The sequence below is a fragment of the Lepisosteus platostomus genome, chromosome 12 (genome assembly GCF_059453375.1).
Source record: "Lepisosteus platostomus isolate fLepPlt1 chromosome 12, fLepPlt1.hap1, whole genome shotgun sequence".
Classification (NCBI taxonomy): Eukaryota; Metazoa; Chordata; class Actinopteri; order Semionotiformes; family Lepisosteidae; genus Lepisosteus; species Lepisosteus platostomus.
In genome coordinates this window covers 37,296,039-37,319,038 of record NC_142622.1, presented here as the reverse complement: position 1 = coordinate 37,319,038, position 23,000 = coordinate 37,296,039, and the positions used below count along the sequence as shown (strand labels likewise).

At 33.0% G+C, this 23,000-nt stretch overlaps 1 protein-coding gene across 3 annotated transcripts in view; it reads left to right on the top strand.

Moving 5' to 3' along the window:
- Positions 1-14,815, top strand: part of khdrbs3 (KH domain containing, RNA binding, signal transduction associated 3) — a 147,310-nt gene extending 132,495 nt beyond the window's left edge. For 2 of the 3 annotated variants that reach the window (XM_088601848.1, XM_088601846.1), the window contains exons 8-9: positions 5,518-5,576; positions 9,920-10,650. In XM_088601848.1, the coding sequence (XP_088457974.1) occupies positions 5,518-5,576; positions 9,920-10,011 (151 nt within the window). In that variant the 3' untranslated portion in view covers positions 10,012-10,650. Of the gene's footprint in view, positions 1-5,517; positions 5,577-9,919; positions 10,651-12,297; positions 12,350-14,133 lie in introns of those variants that run through there. The other variant, XR_015925760.1, reaches the window with a different exon arrangement.
- Positions 14,816-23,000: the final 8,185 nt, after the last annotated feature.

Genomic DNA, 23,000 nt, shown 5'->3' with positions numbered 1-23,000 from the left:
AAATCTAATAAGTTAAAGAAGGCAATGCTGACCAGCTCTGAAAATGCAATGCTTTGAAAGATTTTTTCCCCCCAATACAAACAAATCATGTTGTTCGAATACAGTACATGAGGTATGACAACAGTCGGAATATTTATTTTTTCAAGCAATAGATCTAAAAAAAATTACCTAGAAATTTTTTTTTGCTTTGTTATGAGGGCTTTCAGGATAATTTCCATGCTCATTCTTCAGCAAAACAAAGTCCAGTTTAGACTTATATATTGAAGCATTTATCTGAGTCTTTAAATTCCCTGTTATTGCAGTAATCTCAGAAGTCATTGCTGCTGTTTCCAATTTTACAAGCTTCATTTGTTGATCCATACACAGCTGTAGCAGTATTGCCATCTTAACACAAACCAGGAGAATCAGATTTGTTTCTATTTTATCTCAGTTAGAGAAGAAGAGTAAGACTTTGTCTTTGTCTCTGCCATCTTGAGAACGTGGCTTAAAATACGATAAAAACTGATCACAGAAGAAACATAAAAAATACAAAAAAGGATCACATTTCAGAAACTAGTTTCAGTTGACCATGACAACATGGAAGACATGCGATCTCTTCAGTAGTCTGTTATGTTATGAGGAAATTCTAACTCTAAATTTGTTGTTGCTTTTGAATAATTCACTGACAAATATGATTTTACCTGTAAATGTACTAATAATTAAGCATTTTAAAGATCTTGATGTTGCAATCTATTCATTATTATTTAAAGCAATACTTAGAAAAACTGAAACAGATGGATTCAACAGAATAATGTGCTCTACTTTTAATTTTTAATTTAAATGAGCATACTGTTCCACATTTTTTTACAGTATAAATCTGTTTCTAAATTTGTGTGGAAGGCGAAGTGGCCATGTCGCAGAGCCCTTTTACTTCACTAAAAACCCTTGGCTTGTACAGAAATCGAGCACATTCCTACGAGGAACTGCTTTCCACCTGGGGCAATTCAGACTTGCTCACGTCGTTTATCCCAGCCTCCCTTGCACAATTAATGGGTGCTTCATACATAAAACCACACTATATAAACCTTGTTTTGCCACTGGTGTGGTGCTCTGTCATTGAGTTCCTTTATGACAACAAAGGGGTGCTCAGCAGTACTTAACCTGCGCCACTGAGGTCTACTCTGTCCAAGTCCGCCTAAAAACAGTAATCATTCTACTTCTGAGTACCTGACCAGTCACTCCAAGTTCTCTAACAGTTTCCCACTTTGAAATTCAGATCTGTCCTGATTACCAATGCCATTTTACTCTCTCAATCTCCGTCACTCTCTGTCCTACCTCCAGGCCACCTACAGTATGATGCTACAGTAGCTGCATCATAACAAAGACATTCTTGGAAAAGGTGAATTATCTTTACCAAGCCTTATTTTCAGTCATCTAGATAGCACACATATTGTACACAGTTTGTATTGTCACTGATACTGGTGTTTTGTTGTAAAACATATGGAGAAAATAAGGAGATTACAATATTATGTAGAGCACTATACTGGTGTAAATGTATTTGCATTTGTCTATTTTTCAAAATTTAACTTTTCAAAAACTATGCTTTAGCATCTGTAGAAGACCTGGTAAATCACTTTATGTCACATGTCATGAAAGACAACTATCTTTGGATATCTTGGATCTCCAATCACTCTAATTTACTGGGGTCTTTTTATGATAATGAAACATGCTCTGTTGGCACAGAGTTTCTCTTTAATCTCTTACATACATTGTTGAACATAAAATACTGTACAGAAAAAGAGGATTGCTGTAACCGCATGTTACTCATCTGTTGAGGTGCTCAGTTGGTTTAACTGAGTTTAACTGGTTATCAGTTTTTTCAGTTTTTTATTTTGTTCATAGTTCCTATTTGAATGCTCGCTGACATTTCCTAATAGGTCTCAAAGAATTACGGTATATGCCTTCAGTGTGTAAGAGGCTCTTTTGTCGACATTATTTGGTAGCATTCAGATGTGACTTTGTCCTTGGGGCAGGTTTCCTCAAGATTATTTACTGTTCTGTGAGGAATATTCATTGTTCTCCAGTGAGTCTTTTGTTGAATGACAATTCATCCCTAGTTTATCAGTGCAGCAGAGGTGGATCTGACTGATTGATGTTAGAGCTCTCAAGATGATGCTTGCTTAGAGCTAGAGGCCTACACATTCCTTTCTCTGACATCACTGGGCTCTCTTCTTTCTTGATATGGACCTTTATCACACTACTGAAACAGGCATTGCAGCTCTACAGTAACTGTGGTGTGCCTGTAATACAAATGTTGTATTTTCTTTTTTTGTAATGGCTACTAAAGTTTTTTTTATTGTCTCCTGAATATTTATTACAAATTTATTAACTTGAAGGAGAACTTTATTGTTCTGTGTATGGAAAGTGAATGAGGTAACCATGAAAACTATCTTATTTTAAAAAGGTTGATACACGGTGTGTGTTAACTATTTGCTTTCACTGTCCTTTTATCTGATCATCTCACTTGAAGCAGCCACAATGACAAAAAATCCAGGTGAGCAAACAAGCCATACTAATCAGACTATATTAATTCTCAGTTAAATCATTAAGTTAGCCATCTTAGAACTTCAATATTAAATGGTAATAGGATAATTATGAGAGAGTTCATTAACCCAGCCTTCATGAGGATTGGACATAGAAAAAAGCAGGCCTTAGAGCAGATTTAAAGAGGTGAGAGTGAAAGAAAATATGAAGGAGGTCTTAAGGACATAAGATAGTATATAAGATAGTATATAAGCGATGAGAGAGACACATTCTAGAAATAAACAAGAATCTATCTTGGTAATGTGAGTATTGGAAGTATACTGTATTCTTAATTAAAGAAATTAGTTCTCTTACATATTTGTGGAAAATAATGATTTCATATTTGCGGAATCCACTGGTTAGAGAAATAGCTCACTGTTTAGTGATGCATTGTTTTGAAAAGTGGAATAGGTTCTCATTCATTTTGTATTCATTTTATGAGACTCGAGCAGTATCCCTATTTAGTAGGACACACATTCCCTCTTTGGCCTTTCAAGGTGAATTGTGTCTCACTTTCAGGGAGAACTCTGTTTTTGAATACAATGATTATTATTACACTACTAATTACAAATGACAAAAAACTATGTATAGCATTGTGTGGTTTATATTTGTGTAATTAAATGTAATAAATTAAACGTGTTTTTAATTACTAAGCTGTGCTGACGAAAACAAGAATACATATGCAGGTTGTAATTATTGTTTATGATAAAATTTTTATAGAAAGCTGCTTTCAAGATGTGATATTGGATACTGATTTGATATTTCTTAATTAATGATTATTCATAGCTCTATGTCTGCATTTTTATAACTGCAGCATCACATTTAAATACAGTATGTCTGTAATGCTAAACAGATTTTTTTCTCTTTGCTAAAATCCATGCCTTTCTTTCCCCGTGATATATTATAATATCTGTTTACATTCAAATAATGATAGGTTCTCTGTGTAGTACCAAAAATATGGCTTTTCAGACAAAAAGCCATAACTAAAAAGCCAAAGCTACTCAGAATAGCTTTGGAGCACAGATGTAATCTTAATTTTCATATTGTAACTGCCTGTAACTACTGCACTTTCAGTGTTTTCTTCTGGATTCATGTTCTAAAAGAGGAAAGACCTTTCTGTCACACAAAAGATTGACAGGCACAGGAAGTGGGCTCAGCTGCAATAGGTCTTCCAGGCATGATGACAGTCTTCCAATAAATTATCAGACTCTGTCCTGAATGATGGCAGATGTCAGTTCAAAATTGTTTGTCACCGAAGCATTGAGGACCAAAAAAAGAGAAAAACAGCTGACCTCTTTTTATTTTTGATGAACTCTCTTATCCACCAAATGTTTGCTTTTTTAGTTGAGGTAGGTTTCAGCGGATAATACATATCACTAGGAATAGAAATGTACTATGGAGATCCACATACTTCATGGATATTTCATATCTAAAATCTCTTCTTTAGAAATGATTTAGTCCAACATTTTCTCCATGGTAACTGATTATCTATCAATATTCTTTGTAAACATAGAAATGCTGAGTAGTATTAAGGAAGCTCAGCTTGGATTTTCTTCAAAAATGTCTACTCTCATTCATAACAATTATTTTTTCTCTAAAATGAGCTATCCATCTCTAAAATAAAGTAGCAAGAAGCTAGGAAAAGCTAATAAATGTGTGTTGGTCACACTGCATTAAACATGCTTGCTTCAGATATGTATATCAACATGACTTATAATGAGCATCATTTTATTAAAGAAACTGGGTTGATGAGTTGCAAGAAGCAGAATATAATGTTCGAAGATGTTGTTTGAATCCCGAAAACCCTTGTACTCATTAAAGTTTGTCTTCAAAACAATATCTGGCCTTGAAGGATATAATGAGCTTGATCAGAATTGAACCTGCAAATGCCACTCCAACACTGACAGATGATTGATTTATTTCAGTTATGACATGCCATATAATGTTAATTAAGCTTAGCAATTATTATTAAAACATATATTAGAAGTTCAACATTGGATGTTAAACGGTTCAGATGAAATGTTTCTTTCTTAAAACTACTAACTTGATTATTTTTAATTGCTGTAAACATGTGGATTGTTTTCCATAGAAACAAAACAACTACTGTATGATATTAACAAAACAGCAGGATGATTTTTGTTTTTTAAAACAATTTATAATTGCAAATACAGTACAGATAGTCCTCAACGAATATATATGTTTTGCTCCTTAAACATAATTTAATGAATACATTGTATATTCTGCAATGAAATGAAAAAACACATTTCTTTTTAAATAGTTATATAATATAAAATAGTAATATAGACTCGATACAAAAAATATAACAACTCATCGATTAATTAATGGATGTAATTTAAGGAAGAGGTATTTATATCCCATACAGCCATAAGTAGTTTTGATTTATGAACCCTATACTGCATGTACTGTATATATACAAACATATAGCATTTTACAATTATTTTACAGTCATTTTCTGTAAAGTCAAATTTGTGTAAGTTTAATGTTACAATGGGGAGTGGCTATATATTTTTAAATGTGATTCATACTTTCCTTGTAAACCTACTGTATTCTGAATTAAATCAGTAAGTCTTACAACTAGATATTTGATTATTTTTTTATTGTAAAGTCATATTATTATAATAAAATGTTTAAACCCAGCTGAGGGAGTCAGCGATTAAGCATAACATAACAGTTAAGTTAGTAGAAAAGTAAAGTAAAGTAGAAAAGCATTAAAAATATACAACTACTGTATTTCAGTTCTGGGTAATACTTTTTTTCCTTACAGTCTATCTGTCATGTATTTTTCAGTTTGGACTCACATCAATACACGAGTCACCTGGAAGCAAACCCCTTGTTCACAATTGTTTTGTTCTTTGTTTTTTTGTGATTTATTTATTACTGTTATCAACACCTGGAAACACATCGTTTTGATTGTCTCTCCTTGTTCATCCACAGCTCAGGTGATTACTATGAATATGGACATGGAATAAGTGAAGATTCGTACGATTCATACGGTGAGTTCAAATTTTGTACAGAAATAAGTGAATATAAGAATTTACTAAATACTTGTAGTTTGAATGCAGTTATGGATTTGTTGAAAATGTATTTGTCACCATTAACATCCACTGCGTGTCAGTAAAATGCAGAATTGTTGTGTTGTATTTTTCTAGCTTTCTACCACAGCAAGGGTTCATTTATAGATGTTATGACTTAGAAGATTGATTTTGAGGAGTTTATTTATTTGAATGAAATGTTCATCTAAATTGACTTACATTTGTATCCATTTTACTGAAGCACTGAGTACATACATCTCAAGGCAAAATACCAGTGCTCCACCTGGGATTTGAAACCACAACCATCTAGTCTTTATGAATCCAGAGCCTTAACAACTTTTCTATTTGATCAAAACATCTAAATTAATTATTATTAATATTAATATTAATAATATTGTTATAATTGTACTTTAATGTTAACTTCTGTTAAAGATGCTGTGTTTTGTTTGTCAACTGTAGCTGTAGTGCATTTAATGCTGAGGGGAATGTCTTTATGGAACTCATTCTACCCATTCCACCATTCTCCAGGTTAAAGTGTTGGATCTGTGCTCAGTTGACATTACAATTCTTTTCTTCCTGCATTCCTCATTTATTTTGTCTCAGTACTTCATGTGTATTGCTTAGGTAATAAGTGAAGTTTTGTCATTGGGTAACTCACTTCCCTTAAATACCCACCATGTCAGCTGTATTTTTTAACCATTTACAAATAACTCCCACTTAATATACTTTTTCTCCTTTATGTATCTGCATGAAAACTTTATGTACAATTATGTTCTAGTGCAACTTATGAATTAATGAGCGCTCTAGGTGGAAAATGAAGGATAATGTAGATAAATGTTGGTAGGGATTCTCTCACAATGTGCTTAGTTTGTATTACAGCACATTTCATTTTATAACATAAATCTCTTTAATTTATGTTATTTGCATTATATCATACCCCTTACCAGGAACCTTGGACTAAAAATGGATGGACAGATTATATGCTCATATATGGGCTTTTTTCCTGTTCTGAAGGATATACAGTATGTATTGGATCCAGTTAATAATATTACAGTCCTTTGTTCTGTAACTGACTGATGTTTATATAAAAAATACATGTTCTTCTGTGGAAAGAGAAAAGGCTTTTTTGCATTAATAGTCTTCAGTTTCCAGACCCCCATACAAGATATTGCTTGTATTTGTTGTATTTTAGTTTCATTTCAAATTTAAGAAGAAAAGTTAAAGAAAAGAGGGCCATGTTGTTAAACAAAACATAGATGAAACGCACAACAATTTTGAGTGGATAACACAGTGGGTGCTTCTAAGTATCATATAAATGTTTTATTTGGAAAAAAATCCCAACGAAATTAATCTAATTTCAAAGGCACAAAATGTGATTATAAGATTAATGAGGTTAATTTTAAACATGGGCAGCATTATAAAGCAATGTCTGATCTCCATAGTGTGGGCGGTATTAGGAGACATATATTGTAAGTGACAGTTAAATTAGCACAGTACATTAAAGTGATACAGAATAATGTAATGTGATGTAATGACATGACATGCATATACTCCAAAGGCAGCTCTTTGCTTTTGCTTTCGTTCAGCATATATGTGGTATATTGGGGCATTCGGAAAGATGGGGCTACTGGAATGAACAGCATAAATGATTAATTTTGTATTATGATTTTCTCACTGCTTAAAAGAAGATGCAACACATGATATGTTTTGATCAAACTTTTACTGAAAACACTTGTAAGGTAAATAAAGCCCCTGGTCGCCAATTAAATCTGTTCCTGTGCTGTCATAAGACCAACTAGGAAGGTTGGGAAAAGTTAATGTCCATTTCAAAATAATCCATTACAGTTATTTGTGAAGGGGAATATTTGTTTTTAACTTAATACAAAGTTGCAGGTATTTGATTTTAAAAGTTAATTTATTACTTTATATAATAGTTATACTCAAACCATATTTTACCTTAACATGTGATTAATTTCAAAATTGAATTACTTCAATAACTGCAAAGCACTACTTTTAAAAACTAGCTTTTCCCAAGGCTTTAAAACGCAATAATGTGTTTTGTACTATGTGCATATGGTATAATGCCCATTTGAGATGTTTTTGACCTTTGAGTTGTGACTTTGTTGTTCCCTTGGATATGGTGAGACGTAATGTGGAATCGCTTGTGTCAGGATCATGTTGTACTCTCTTTCAGAGTTTTCCTACTGCTGCCTTTGCTGATCATGTGAACCCTACAGTGTGTTTTTGTTTATCTTAATTATGTGGCCTAAACTCTTTTGTTTGCCTCACAGATGGCTCATGAGAGGGTTCTTTATACATAAATATAATATGTAGTATATATGATCTTAATTTTTATCCCCTGCTGGAACCATGTTTACTTTTAAGGTGGCCATGGTAAATTGGACATTTTAGTGTTTTGCGCTTGCAGAAGAGTGGAGAGGACCTTGTCATTCTCTGGGGGAAGTTAAAGATTATTGACAATAATGGAAGACTATCCAATATTAATAAGAACATAAAAATTAAAATGATAAGAATAATAAGTAAGTGAGAAGGGGGAATTCTCTAATAGGGCCCAATTGTTAGTAGGTTAATTAGTTGCAGGTAGTGGTTAATTAATCCAAAAATCAGCTCTAGCCAGTTCTTGAAAGAATCCAGGGTATTGACTTCAGCACAATGGCTGAGTAGTATGATCCATACTCCCACAACCATAGGGATCAAGAAGTGCCTCCTATACTGTTGAACTTCATTTGTTTTAATTTTAAATGCAGTGTGACTGAATCCCTAGACTATTTGCATATGCCGTACAGAATTCTAGTGAAATTCTAGCTTCTGCTTCATCTTCATTTCAGATGATATACACATGCTTTTATTAATCCATAGTTGATTATTCTTGTGGTTTTAATTGTGCTTCAGATAGATTATGTATCTGTTGGTGACTCAATATATTTTACCGCTTATATAACAAGGCATACTCACTCTTCAGGTTGTGGGTAGCATTTGGTGTCTTTAATCCTGAATCATCCTTTGTATGCCTATGATGGTAGCATGGAGATTATAGAGGTAATTATATTGTATTTAGGATAACTCAAACAGTTGTGAAAGGTTAATGATTTTTTCTTGCAGAGAAATTCATAAGAGTTCTATTCTACTATGTAATGGAGCTAAAGAACTGTATCAAATTGTTAAGTGCTGGCATATGATCAGTAAAGACAAAAGCTTCCGTCAGTAAATGCACTTGCAAATGACAGTGATGAGGCTGAATGAATGCCGGTTTCAGTTAATGGTGATTCTTGCACCTGACCAAAAGAAACCAAGTGGCATCTTTTCAAATTCCCTTGATGGGCTATTTCACTCCTGTAAGCATGACATACAGTACTTGCTACAGTAATAGTTGGGCTATAGTCCCACAGTGCTAATTTTTAAAATCTTCCATTTCTATAATCTATGATTTTTCTATTATTTAAATAATTTTTCTAGAAATGTCTTTCAAATGACAGACATAATAATGGTTGTATTTATTCTAGAATTTCCTTTACTTTTAAAACAATAAAATAGCAAATACTTTTACAATAAAACACTATGACATTTTATTTGTTAAAAATGGAAACACGTTAGACCTGTGTTTCTTAATTAAATCAATTCAAATTTGCAGCATTAAAAATGCAATCCTAAATCTCATTTAGGTTTTGACTATGCATTTTCTGTTGGGTTATTTAATCTAAACAGCAGGGGGTGAAGAAATTAAATTATTGCTGAAGTATGCAGTTGCTGTCATCTTGCTATTATTTCAAAATCTTACAAAATATATTTTAAAGTTCTCCTTGCAAGACGGATCTTAGTTTTTTGTAAGTTTAGCATGAACAGGATTTCACCCATAAAATGCATTATTTAGGGGTTTTGTGTTTTGTAAAACAAAAACAAGTTATTATGGTTTAATTAAATTAAATTAAGTTGAATTTACACACACATTTCCCATCAGATTTGATTATGCATTTTATATTATAACTATGAGTATATAGAGTATACAATAAAAACTTAAAATATTAATTCCAACATTATTACTGTTATGAGTCAGAAATGCTTTACACACTGTTTATTGTAACCTACCTGTACGTTATCATTCCATTAGTGTGTATATACATATGTACTGTATATGAAAGTTTGCATACAGTATATCGACCTTTAATTGCATAGAGTTAAGTATAGTATAATGTAGAAACGTAAATGGTAATTGAGTAAAACATTTGAAAAAAATGGGATCCAATGACAAATCTTAATTTTTCCATTCCTCCTACTTTTAACAGGTCAGGAAGAATGGACTAACAACAGACACAAAGCACCACCCACAAGAACAGCCAAGGGAGTTTACAGAGAACAGCCGTACTCCAGATACTGAACTCTGAATTCAAACGGTCACCACCAAGTCCCATATGCTGTTCCAAGTAATGGGTTTTTCTATGAACAATCCCTTCTTTTTAGTAAAAAAATATCAACAGCAACAGTGACACCAGAAATGTCGGAAAACAGAATAACGACTTATTCTCGTTCGACTGAACATAGCCACGAAGCCATCGAGAAAAAAAAACAAAAACAATAACAGCTGTAACGAAAATGTTTCCAGAAAAAGAAATATCTCAAAGTAAACTAGGTAAACTAACCATTCCTTATTAACTAGTATTAATGGATGAAAAGACAGATATGTTAGTTGTAGTTTCTTTCTAATAAAATGTTACTTTTAACTTCTAATGTAGTTTTCTTTAACCTTGCAGGACTGTGTAAAACAATAGCGATTTAGTTTGGATTTTTCTCTATTATTTGGTGGAGTGGAGGTGGTGGGAAAAGGGTGTTAAAAGGCGTTTGGGTATAGTTTTGTCTCTTGTAAAATCTTCCTGAACAAGGCAAAGAAAAAAAAATCAACCTCAAGATGCAAATATTGTTGTATTCTTTTTTTGTAACTGAAAGTAATCAAAGTTCTGTAGTGTTAAGCAAAGATTTTTTTTCTCTGCTTGATGCTAAATAAACTTTTTGAAAGAAAGCAATGTGTGTTTGAAGCAATAATTGTACAGTATGTGGTTTGCATTAAAATGCCATAAATCTAAACTAACAAACCAAAAATATTTAATAATCATTAGGATGTGATTAAATTGTTCATTACAACAATTAAATAATTTGACTTAATAATTATGAGATCATTTATCCTATAACTGCTGGAATATTGTTCTGTGAAAACTTCTATGCATAAAAATAGCATTATATAATTATGAGGACACAATATTTTCTAATTTAAGCGTGCTATTCTTTCTAACTTCGCAGTACATGTTAAGCTTAAAATAAATAACCTGAAAAAAATAAAATCATTATTTGATTGAAATTAAATCTCCCAAAACAAAGAATTTCTAGTCTTGGGATTTTTCATTAAATCACCTTAATAAATCAACCTTTAATACTTTTCGGATAGTGTCTAATGCTCATAGATGTTTTGTTTCTTATGTAAAATTTCATTCTTATTATTCACTATAATACTGTTTAAAATGTGAAGCCCCTGTAACCCAGTCTCTTAAAATAGGTCAAATAACTTTAAAAATTCTGCTGGTCTTCATTGCAAAATTCTTATTATTTTTGTATTACTGTTAAAAGAAATTAATTTTCCTGTAGTCCTAAAAAACACTTATCTGTCTTGGCTCATTTTGTATATTAAAACACATAAAATCAAATATTATTTTCATATCTTGCTAAGTACTATATTATTTTATTTTTTAATGACAGAATTCTGTGCAACTGAAGGTCTCCTTAAGTTTTAGGTGTATTATTGTGTGGGGGACTTTTGACTGAAAAGTAAAGCTGATTCAAGCTTTCTATGCATAGACAAAACTTTGATTAGATTGCATACCAGAATTTGTTTCCAGCAGTCTAAATCTAATTATAAAATGTAAAAAGAGTACACCGAAATACATATTACAGAACAGTATTAAAATAACACTTATTCTTGTGAAGACTGTAAGTAGCATTTTATGTTATTAATGATTTTTTCCAGTAGTGCAACTTTGGAGTTTTTGTTTTGTTTTTTATTTTCCTTTGGTTGGGTGAGAATTTCACAGTACCTAAACAACCCCCTCCTTGCCCTGTGCATTAAAGAGAATCTGACTAAATGACGCTGATCTCACCTGAAAGAGGATGGCTGTAGCCGTTAAAAGGGTCTCCATTTGCCAAGGTAAATAAAGCAAGTAACCATTTTAACCTCACTTAATATACCTTAACAAAAAATAAAAAAAAATACAAAACAACAAAAATAGTTTACTAACAGAGTTATTCTGCTTTTGCATTCAAATATTAAGGTTTCTAAATTTTTCTAAAATGTTTATATCCTGAGATTAAAGGGGGTAGAGGGGTTCTGTTGGGTGATAATTAGATGTATATCATTAAACCACTGTAAAAAGAATCATAAATAGATGTAATATGTACTTATATATAAAATAAAGTTATTATAAGACATTGTTTAAAGATTTTTGTTTAAGTGAAAAGAATTATGTGTTTTATTTCAAAGCAAGATTCACTTTAACTGTATAACTGATATTGAATCTAGCATAACAGATTTTTTTAGATAACATTACTGAGGTTTTGCTTTTTTCTCCTTTAAAGGTGGATATTTTTCCAGTAATAAATATTGATTTTCTAATTACAGGTCACCTTCGATGCCCATGCAATGACACCAATGCAAATTCATGGACTAAAAGGTTAGTTTTTGTAAATATGTGTGGTCTAAAGAGGTAAGACCATGGATTATTTTTAAAGCCAATACCTATTTCTCACAATTCTAAAGGTTCTGGTCATGGTTTCATAACCAAATACTATTTTAACTATATGTTATTACAACAGTTCATAAATCTAAGGCTCTGCTTGCAAAGACATTATAAAAGATGAGGGAGGTGGGGGTCAAGTCCTAAGGAGATCATATAAGAATGATGCAATATTCCAATGGCATGTTTGGAAAAAAAACATCCCAATATACTGAATAAACATTGAATAACAATAATTAAAACAAGATGGGGCAGCATTAAGAGTCTCTTCACGTGATATGTATGAGTGATCAAAAACTTTTCTCAGAGAATGTACAGGATAAAATGCAATTTTATATAAAAAATGTAGATGGGAAAAGGCTAATGTACAGTAAAAGCATGAAGTGTTTGTAATAAAAAAGTGTCCTTGTGACAATGAATTATACTTGGCCACTTAGGTTCCAATACTGTCTGTCAGCTTTCGGTCCCCAAAGAAATACTTTGGAGCTCATTTAAAAAGAAAGAAAAGAATGAATGTTACATACTGTATGATGAAGACTGTAAATATGGCTTTAAATGTGTAAAATGTGGTAATTCAGAGAAAGCCCCAGGAAAGCAATCAGACACAGTGCAGATGGAAAAGCTTGTCTCTGTGGACTACTGTAATAATCCTCTTTTTGTATGGCTTCCTCAATCTTACCATGATCCGACTCCACTGCCAGGCCTAGATGCTACCACCTTCATGCAAAGGCGATTATCGTAATGGAGTATTATACAGAGAAATGCCCTGCCAGCTGAGCAACTGCTTGTGTTGCCAGTTGAACATTTGGAATAAGGTGAATTAAAAATGTTTGAAAAAGCTTGAAAAGCCTTATTTGTTGTATCCTAGGAGATAATGGTTTATTAAGAGGTTTGAACAAAATCTATGAAGCATAATTTACGCAGTTTATTTCCTGGAGTATAAAGCTCATTCAATGGGACCCAAAATGCATCTTAATGATAATTTTGTGCAGATGGTTAAAGGAAAAAGAGCTATCATGGAAAATGGGCTTTACTGCAAATGAAAGCATTTATTGATCAATATACAAATGTTTTCAACAGACACTACACTCAGTTTTGTTTTTGGCAGTAATTCAAAGCTTGTGGAGAGAAAATGGACTTACGTGATCAGAAATACTGATAACTGATAATTCCATGATAGCTTACTTGCATTATGTAAAATTGAACTACATCTCTCTTTGCATTAACAAAAAATAGATTGTAACAAAATGAAACAATCTTCAGGTTAAAAAAACAGTCACATTAGAGATCTGTACTGTCTTTTAAGATTTGTTTTTGTCGGTCTTAAACCCCTCTTTCATTTTCTAAATTTAGTCTAAATGAAGTGAAGATGTGAATGATATATTATTTTTAACACATGTTCAGGCCACAATATGCGGCATCAATATTTTTGCTTAAGAGTCTCTTTACGTGATATGTATGTGTGATCAAAAACATTTCTCAGAGAATGTACAGGATAAAATGCATTTTTATATAAAAAAATGTAGATGGGAAAAGGCTAATATAAAAGCATGATCGATTTGGTTAAATCAATCACTGGCTTAAATCGATCACTTGCTTAAAGCATGAACCAAAAAAATCAAAATAATTATAAATAATTAATAATAATATTATATATTAAATAATTATGATTTGGCATACATAATTTACATCTAAAATAACTTTTTTATCTTTTTTAAAAGGTAACTGGAAAATCCCCAACCGCTGATTTACTATTCATGACCGAGATCTACAACAGTTCTTGATGGAGAGTCAAGAAAGGAACCTAACTTTTCACCACCTGGACAGATAATTTCAGCTAAGAAGACCAGAGCACAAGCTTCCTAACTAGGAACATGGAAAATCTACTGCGGACTGATTTAAAGAAATACCTGCTCACTGTTTTCCCTAGATTCACAACAACTGGAATTTAACAGCATTGGGAATCTTAAAGGAGATCATTCAAGACTCTAAATTCAAGGGATTGCTATTTCTCTGAAAACATCCTACTGAAAAAATTAAAATAAATATCACACCTGTAGTGAATATGTCTAAAATACTAGGTTAGAACTGTTGAAAAATGATTTTAATAGATGCTTGAACTCTTTATTTACTGTAGCTACCATGTGAGCCTGACCTGTCTGAATGTTTTTTTAACCAGGAATAAGATGCTCCAACACTTTATATTTTTAGGACTGATCCAATAACATGCTTTTTGTAAAAAAAAAAAAACAGTCTTATGAAACATTTCGTATGAAAAAATAAATTCATAATTTGGTGTTGTATGGTAAATTAAGGTGTATAATATTTCAAAATACATATGGTAATATGTGTAGTACATTTCTTAGATAAATACAAACTTGAAATGCGGACTTGTTAAATTGAAGACAAAAGAGGTGACTTTACTGGCTGTAGAAAGTAAAAGAAAAGAAAGCTTTATCATCTCAATTACGGATAATGTCCTGTTGCAGTCTTTTCCAATATTCAAGTTAACACTGATAATCTGTTTCACATGTCCTAAATGATTGTCTGATAGTGTTGTGAGAGTAAAGATTGTAATCCTGCAATAGGGTCACTGGTATTAGGATGGGTCTTGACCACAGACACCCCTCACAGAAGATTTAAGGTGAAATACTACTTTATTTACATAAGAGCCATACGTGTGACAGAAAAAAAGGGTATATTCCAGCTTGAACAATGAGACAGAGTAGGCAGCCTTATGCTGTGGTAAAAAACAGCTCTTCAGACGGAAAAAAACGTCCGTGCACTGTGGCAGAAAAATGTCTGTTCTGGCTGGATGCTGGGGAGAAAAGTAAACAACCCTTCCAGCTTTTAGCTGGGAAACAAACAACCTGAGTTCAGACAGAAAAAAAATAGCTCTCCAGCTTCCTAGCTGGGTGAAATATCTGCCATTGCTGCAGTAGAAATGGGGTTTCCAGTTCTCAAACTGGAAAACAAATAGCCTAATTATAGCAGAATACCAGAGTTTATCAGCAGAGCTGCTCTTCAGCCTAGGCTGAGACTATAGCAGTAAACCAAGCTAAATGCTAGGGAGAAAAAAAAAAGCTTTTCATTATAGCATAATACAACTCTTTAAGCTGTTTAGCTGGGTGTTATGTCCAAGTGTGTGGTCTATGTGTTTTTGTTGTTATGTTCCACACTTCTGACTTTGATTGTTCTCCCTCCCCCCATTGGCCCATCATTACACTATTGATTCTGTGTGACATCATCTTCAACTAGCTTCTCGACCAATCACAACTCATCTTATTCTTATAAAATATGGAGGTTTTCAGAAGGAAGAGGCCTTTTGTTTGACTTTGGTCCCGCTTGGCTTTGGTTTTTGGTTCGCTTATGTGTGTTTTTTCATATACTGTAGCTTTGGCTTTTGTTGGTTTCTGTTCATCTCTTTTTACTTTTGTTTGTTTTTATCCTTGTTTCGCCATTACCTTGCCCAAACTTATTATTGTATCAAACTTTTTGTTCTTTTTTACCTTGTTACTTATCTACTCTCGTTTGTATTTGTAGTTCACTCATGTATTTGTGTGAACGTTTGTGTATAGAGTTAGTTTAGGTTGTTGGGTACATTTTGCACACATGTGGTTGATTCTTGTATTAGTCACACTAGTTTAGTATGGGTGAGTGCCGTTTGCTTTGTATGGTTTTGGGTAGTCAGTAGAGGTTAGCTAGGGTGTTGAAGACTGTGTGTTTCGGGTTTTCTTTTGTAGTCAGGTTAGCTTTCCCTCACTTTCCTAGCCAGCTCCATTTGATTGTTATTTTCTTTTCTTTGGCACCACTCTAGTTCCTTACCCCTGTGTGTTATTGTGTCCTATTTTGAACCAGTGACTTATTTACCTTAAAATCATCACTTTTGCAGCGACCCTTGTCATCATGCTTCCTAGTCCCTCACCAGAAATTTTCCTAAATGTTACACCTCTTTACCCCTAGACACTTGGGGTCGTAACATTTTCTGGGGCACGTCCGGGATCAAATTCCCATCCTATGGATTGTTTTTTGGTTGCAGAATTTTGGTGTTTGTACTTTTGTGCATATTGGGACTGGTTAGCGTCATTTGGTATTTTTTGTGGAATAAGGACTGGTTTAGGATTCTGATTTTTGGATTGTGTTTTTTTCGCAAGGTAATTAAAATATGTTGTCATCACTGCAGCAGGAAAAAGATTTTCCAGCTATCATGCTGGAAAACATTAAGATTGTTCAGCCAGGGAGACGGACTTAGATTGTGCAGAGGCTGGAGCAATCTGGCAGAGTTTGTCCTTGGTCTCCTGGTCATCACCATCTACTTCCTCATTCCTCATTCGACACTCTATTCTGATTGGAGTAGGATGCGCAGCTGATGATTCCTCCAGCAATTACTGTGAGAAGCATGTTAGCATCTTGGACAGGGGGAAGCTGAAAAAAGAGGCATGACAAAGAAAACCACACCTCTCAAGTCACATCCCCACATGGCATCACAACAGTTTACAGCATAACAGTGATTCCTCAAAGGAAACTTAGTAAGTATATAAGTAATTTATTGGAAAAAATATTAAAATTACATTAAAATCAAGTTCAAAGTATATTTATATATATAGTATGTAATATGTTATATACAGTATCTAGAAATTTGTTTACTTCAAGCTGAGTTGTATTGAAAATCCATGTAGGTTGTTTGATTTAATTCCACTGCTTTTATTGCATTTGTGCAGCAAAACACAACAAATAAACATCCTGTAAATGTATACAGTATTGTATATTAATAATTGAATCAATGGTAAATGTTATCTTACAAAAGGAATTGATTTAGGGATTGCCAAAAGGGTGAATTTGAGAATTTTAGTTAAAAGCTTACATAAATTAATTTAATTTTATATGGGAAAAAAGGCATGCAGGCAGCAATTTTCATTGCCTTTATCATGTATTCTGAATGAATCAACATTTAAAGTAAAAGAGGATCTACACAATCTGCAGCATAAACAGTGATCCTGTAGAAAACATTCACAAATTTCATAACTTGACATATAACAAGATTATAACTTTAGAACATACAGTAACATAGATTCCAGTTTTATTTAAATGGAAACCATTAAAATGATTAATTCCAGATCAAAGTAGATTAATTAGACACAAATATGTATACAATGCATGCAGACTACATTTCATTTAATCATGTGGAATTTTCAACAGAAGCCATCCACAAAACTAAACAACTAATAGTGTTATACATATTAGTCTCAGCATCTCCAGTTTTCCCTGATATTTTGTGTCAAGTATTATTTTAATGTGTACTATACAAAATAAAAGGGGAACAAAAATAACCTCTACAGATAAACTTAATCAGTATTAAATATTTCAGACGTAAATAATCCAAACAAAAATACATGAGTTCAACTAATGTCCGTTCCTCCTTTTGGTGTAATCTTATTAATGTCAGGAAATAAAAAGAGAAATGTCCCTCAGCCGAAACATGGGCTGTGATTAAAAGAAATAATCTAATAACATTATTACATTTATATATTATTTGTACAAGAATTCAACTTTAAGAATCTCTTACTTATTAAGTATTGCATGAAACTTTACATTGAATGTGGATTAGCTTGATATACTGTACTGACATAATAGATTAACAGTAATATACTGTACTGTACCCTGCAATGAGAAAAAGAGATGTGCAAAATAATGAAACACACCTTCTTTTTGGTAATAGCTATTTATACCTCTGATTGCATTCACTCTTTAGTCTGGTTCTGGGTATGGTCATATTTGCAAATCCAATTCTTAGTCCAGTTAAAGTTTCCTCTCAGACAATCCATCATTTTATTACTGCCTAATAAAGTTCTTATAAGTATCCTGTTTGTGTTCGGTTATGCTATTATATTCATTATATTACAGGTATTTTAGCCATAAACCTAAAACCTTATTATTAAAAATTATTTTCATGTACTGTGAAAATTGAAGCACCCTACCATTCAATTTACTGAATTTACTGACCTCTTCCCTGTGATCAGCAATACACGATGTCATAAGCTCTTGGTGGCTAAATGACACGATTGGCTATACACATAGAATTAAAGCTTTTTTTCCCCATGCGGTTTTTCCTTTAGATTCCATTACACACAAAATTCATTTTAAGTAACTAAGCATAACTACCATCCGTTATCAGTTAAGAGTCATACTTGGTTCTAATGGAAAGCTGCGTCAGTGTGCATTGACTGCAAAGAAACAAGTTAAGAGTGAATTGCAGATCCAAACTATTTTTGTTGTTAAGCCTTCTACATTTATTACACCAGACAAAATCTAAAAACAGCCATGACATTGTGTTTTTTTCATACTTAGAGACTGCTGTATGATTGGTTTTTAGTTTAGACCAGTTGTAGTTATCAGTTTGTCAGTCTTTTACCAGAAATTCCCCACTTCTTATGTCATTTAAGAATGCCTTATACTAAGGTATATAACCAGTGTTATTGACTGGATAGGATTCCTATGGATGTTCTACAGAAATAGATGACTGCCATCCCCAAAACAGGACTCTGTGCTCAGTGACGAATATGGAAAGTATAAAAAAAAATCACATTAAATCTGTGATTGGTCTGCACATGTTAAGACCCTTGAAAAATTAATAAATGTCATGTGCATTTACAATGGTATACTGTATATATCATAAGCACATTACGTCATATTTATTAGGTTGATACTATTATATTATGTAGTAGCTCAGGTGGGTAGCTGCGTCAGCATGCATAGGCTGCAAAGGAACAAGTAATAGGTTTATTCCATGCTGAATAAAAGAAGAAAGAAAACACAATGTTTCGGCCACGGAACCTTCTTCAGGTGTAAGTATTCACATGCTCGAACTCAATATCTGGTGGAAGCACCTTTGACAGCAATTAGAGCATTACGTCTTTTTGAGTAAGTCTCTACCAATTTTACAAACAGCCTTGGTGCAGATTTGCTCAAGCTCTCTCAGATTCCTGGGGAATCACTAATGAATAGTAGTTTCTCTCCACAGATGCTCATTTCGATTGTTTGTATTTTGGGTTACACAAGAATTTTTCATATTCCTAAGCCACTTAAATGTAGCTTTTGGCCTTATTCTTTGGATCATTTTCTCACAGAAAGGTGAATGTTATCCACACCTTTCCTCAGAAAGAGGGATTCATCTAAAATATGTTGGTACTTTGCTCCATTTATGTTCCAGTCATTAAAAAGCATCATTTGTAGGAATAGTGTTGGCTAAGCAACACACAATAAGAGGTTTGCATCTGATGCAAAACATTGCATCTAGATCAAAATGTTCCTATTTTGTGCTGTCTGACCACAAAGGTTTTCACTACATGTTTACAGTGTGTTATCATTTAGGTGTTTTTTTTGTTTGCAAACAGCATGCTAAATTTGGTATTTTTTCAGTTCCATATAAGCCCTCTTTGTGGAGGGACTGGGATATTGTTGACCCCATAGGTATTTTCTTCAATCTCTGCCACTAAACTCTAACTCTTTTAAAGGTGCCTTGACCTCACAATGGTATCCCCAGCCTGTTTCCTCCTGGCTTCTCAGTAAGGAGAGGATGATCTAGGCAATGTCTGAATGCCTTTCACTTATTAATTTATTTTAAATGGCTAAAAGAGTTACTAAGGTTCTTTGAAATATTTTTACTCCCTTCTCCTATTCTATTTCTTAATAAAAGTTTATTCTTAATTTGTTTTTGAAAGCTCTTTTCCCTTTGCAACTGAATGTTCTCAAACTTCACTACCTAAACAACTAGACTTACAGACAGGTGTTTTTATTCTGAAATCATGAGAACTATATTATTGCACACAGGCAGAGATCACTTAACTAAATATGGTCATTCATTAAGGTAATTAGTAATTTGTGCTCCTACATTAATTTAGGTTTACCACAGCCAAGGGTTTAAATTCTTATACAATCATGATTTTTCTGTTTTCCTGTTATTTTTCATCTTTCTTTTTTTTCTTTGGATATAATATGTGGAGTACCTTGTGTATATAACAAATATGATATGCTACTGTAGTGACTGCAAGCTTTAAAGCAACACAAGGTAAAAACTGCAACTGACCAAATACTTTTGCAAGGCATTGTATTTATAATTAAATGACAGGATCTTGTTTTGCATGGTTCATTCTCAGGAAACAAAATGCATTTGTTTTGATGTATACCATGTTTCAGCACAAGTGTATTGAACATGTCGTAGTTGGAAGGAATATATTTTACAACTGTGGATGAAATGTATTTTTATGAGAACTTATTTAATGTAGCATGAAATATTTTTGTCAGCAGCTGACATCAAAACTAAATGTAAACACCTTGAGGACTGTCATCAAAATTATTATTTTCAACCATTAGGTGAATTACTAAGATGTTTTCTTGAATTTCTGTCAGACTAACCCCTTCCAATTAAATCCTGCAAACAATTTTATTTTGATCTCTTTGATATTTGAAGTAATTTTGGTTATTTTTCATCTGGTGGAATTCATTTTTCCAGTATTTCTTTGAGCTCTATTTTTTTATTTTTTATTTGTATCCAGTCCGTTTATATTTTAGGGTTTCAATTGTAAACTATTCTCATGCACCAGTGTTTTTTATTGGTTTGCAAAACAAACCTTGTTGTTTGTCATTCCAACTGGGCTCTTAATCACTGGTGCTAATTGGTGCTCTATCTTATTTGCATCCTTGTTTAGATTTTTTTTCTGCAAAAAAGAAATGCCATATTTAGAGCACTTTTTTTTCCAGCAACCTTGGCATACTGAACTTCATACACTCAACTTTAATTAACTAATTTAGAATTGACACTTCAGAATACCTGACTAAAATGCTCTTACTAGGTAACCAGCTTATAATGTACAGACATACTGTAGGTAGAAATTACAATATCAGACACTCTTGCAAACAATGTTTTCTCCTTTTGCACGAGTCCATTTGGTCACTTTTAAACTAGTGATTGAATGAAAGGAATACAGTACAGAAACTATTGAATTTGGACAGGGTTGATACTTTTTAAGAAATTAAAAATAAAAACGACTCAAAACAGAAATTAATTAATGCGCAAAAATTAATACAACAAGGAACACAGGGGTCCTATAGGACCAGGAATAAGAACAGATGGATTAGTTTGAGGTGAGATAAGAATAATCGGTTTGTAATAAAATGCTGTAATCAAAAATCATACACTCGTGTAAAAAACTAAGTGAATTTGAGACATGTTGAACACATGGTAATGTATGCAAGATAGTGTGAAAAATAGAAGTAATTAGAGTAACTACAGTATGTGCACACTTCATTCCTAAAAAAAAAAACAAATTTAATTAACAGCTGTAGCAGGTAATACTGTTGATTATAGTCAGGCAACCAAGTATTGATAAGTGCTTGTGCTACCAAGAGGTTGTGGCAGGACTGTTTCTTTAGCATCTAAGATTCCAGCACTACCAAGGGACCATTAAATGTGTGCATCCATATGGAAGGTACATTTAAATAGCTGAATGCAATGCAGTTGTTTATGATTTTCCTTACATAAACCATGGTTTGAGATGGAGGATCTCTATATGCAAACATACTGTAAGTAGGTTTAGTCTTTCAGGAGACTCAGTTAAGATTTCACTTTGAGTTTATAGGTTCTCTTGGGGGAGGTTAAAATATTTAGTTTTGCCAGCAAATCTTAAATGAAGGTTTTTTAGTGCCTTAGAGAAAAAACTTAAGATTAGAATTTTAAGACTTTGAGTGTTTAAGGGACTGTGATTTGCTTCCTTGAGTTTTAGACAAAGAAGAGGAATAGCTACCAACAGCACACTCTCTCTGTAGGGAGCCAGTTTTCTCTGGAGGGAAGGAGGTGAGAGTGCCCTGGTGGGCAGTTAGAGTTCTGTCTTCAGTGAAATACTGCAAAACCCCTGAGGAACCCAGGTTTGAATGATCTGGAAGGTTCAATTCTGTTAAAAGGTTGGAAAAGCCAACTATGAAAACTATAATAGGCTGTATTTTCAAAAGCTAGAGGTAAAGAAAACCTCTAGAGCTCAATGGACACCTATGCTCAGAGTTCATCAGGCAAGGCAAACCCTGCTCAGAATATTAGATGAAGAAAATATCACTAGCTATAGATATAGACAGAGCTAAGGTATTGTATAAGATGCTTTACTAACCATTTAAGTATACACAAATCAGTGCTGTGTTTTCACTTTACAATATATTTACATATTCATGGTTACCAGTTGTGAGGGGTTTGGTGGGATTATTGTAGGAGTAGCAATGTGTTCTGGGGCAAATTCCTGTAAGGCCCAATTGTCACAAACCACTTTTATAATCTCCTTGTACTCTAATTACTAGAGTAATTACTGTATGCCAAATTATTTGTGATTTAGGTAGGGCACTTTATTTTTCTAATTCAGGGGCCTTTCAAATTGGCTGTAAAGAGGTTTAGGCTAAGGGATAACAATAACAACTAAAGCATATTTTATACCAAAGCATTTAATGTGATTAGCATATCTTCCACTAGAAATTTTAAAACTTTAATTTTCAAATATGGACTTTGTTAAACACAAGAGAGGGAAAAACAATTCAGTTGTTGCCA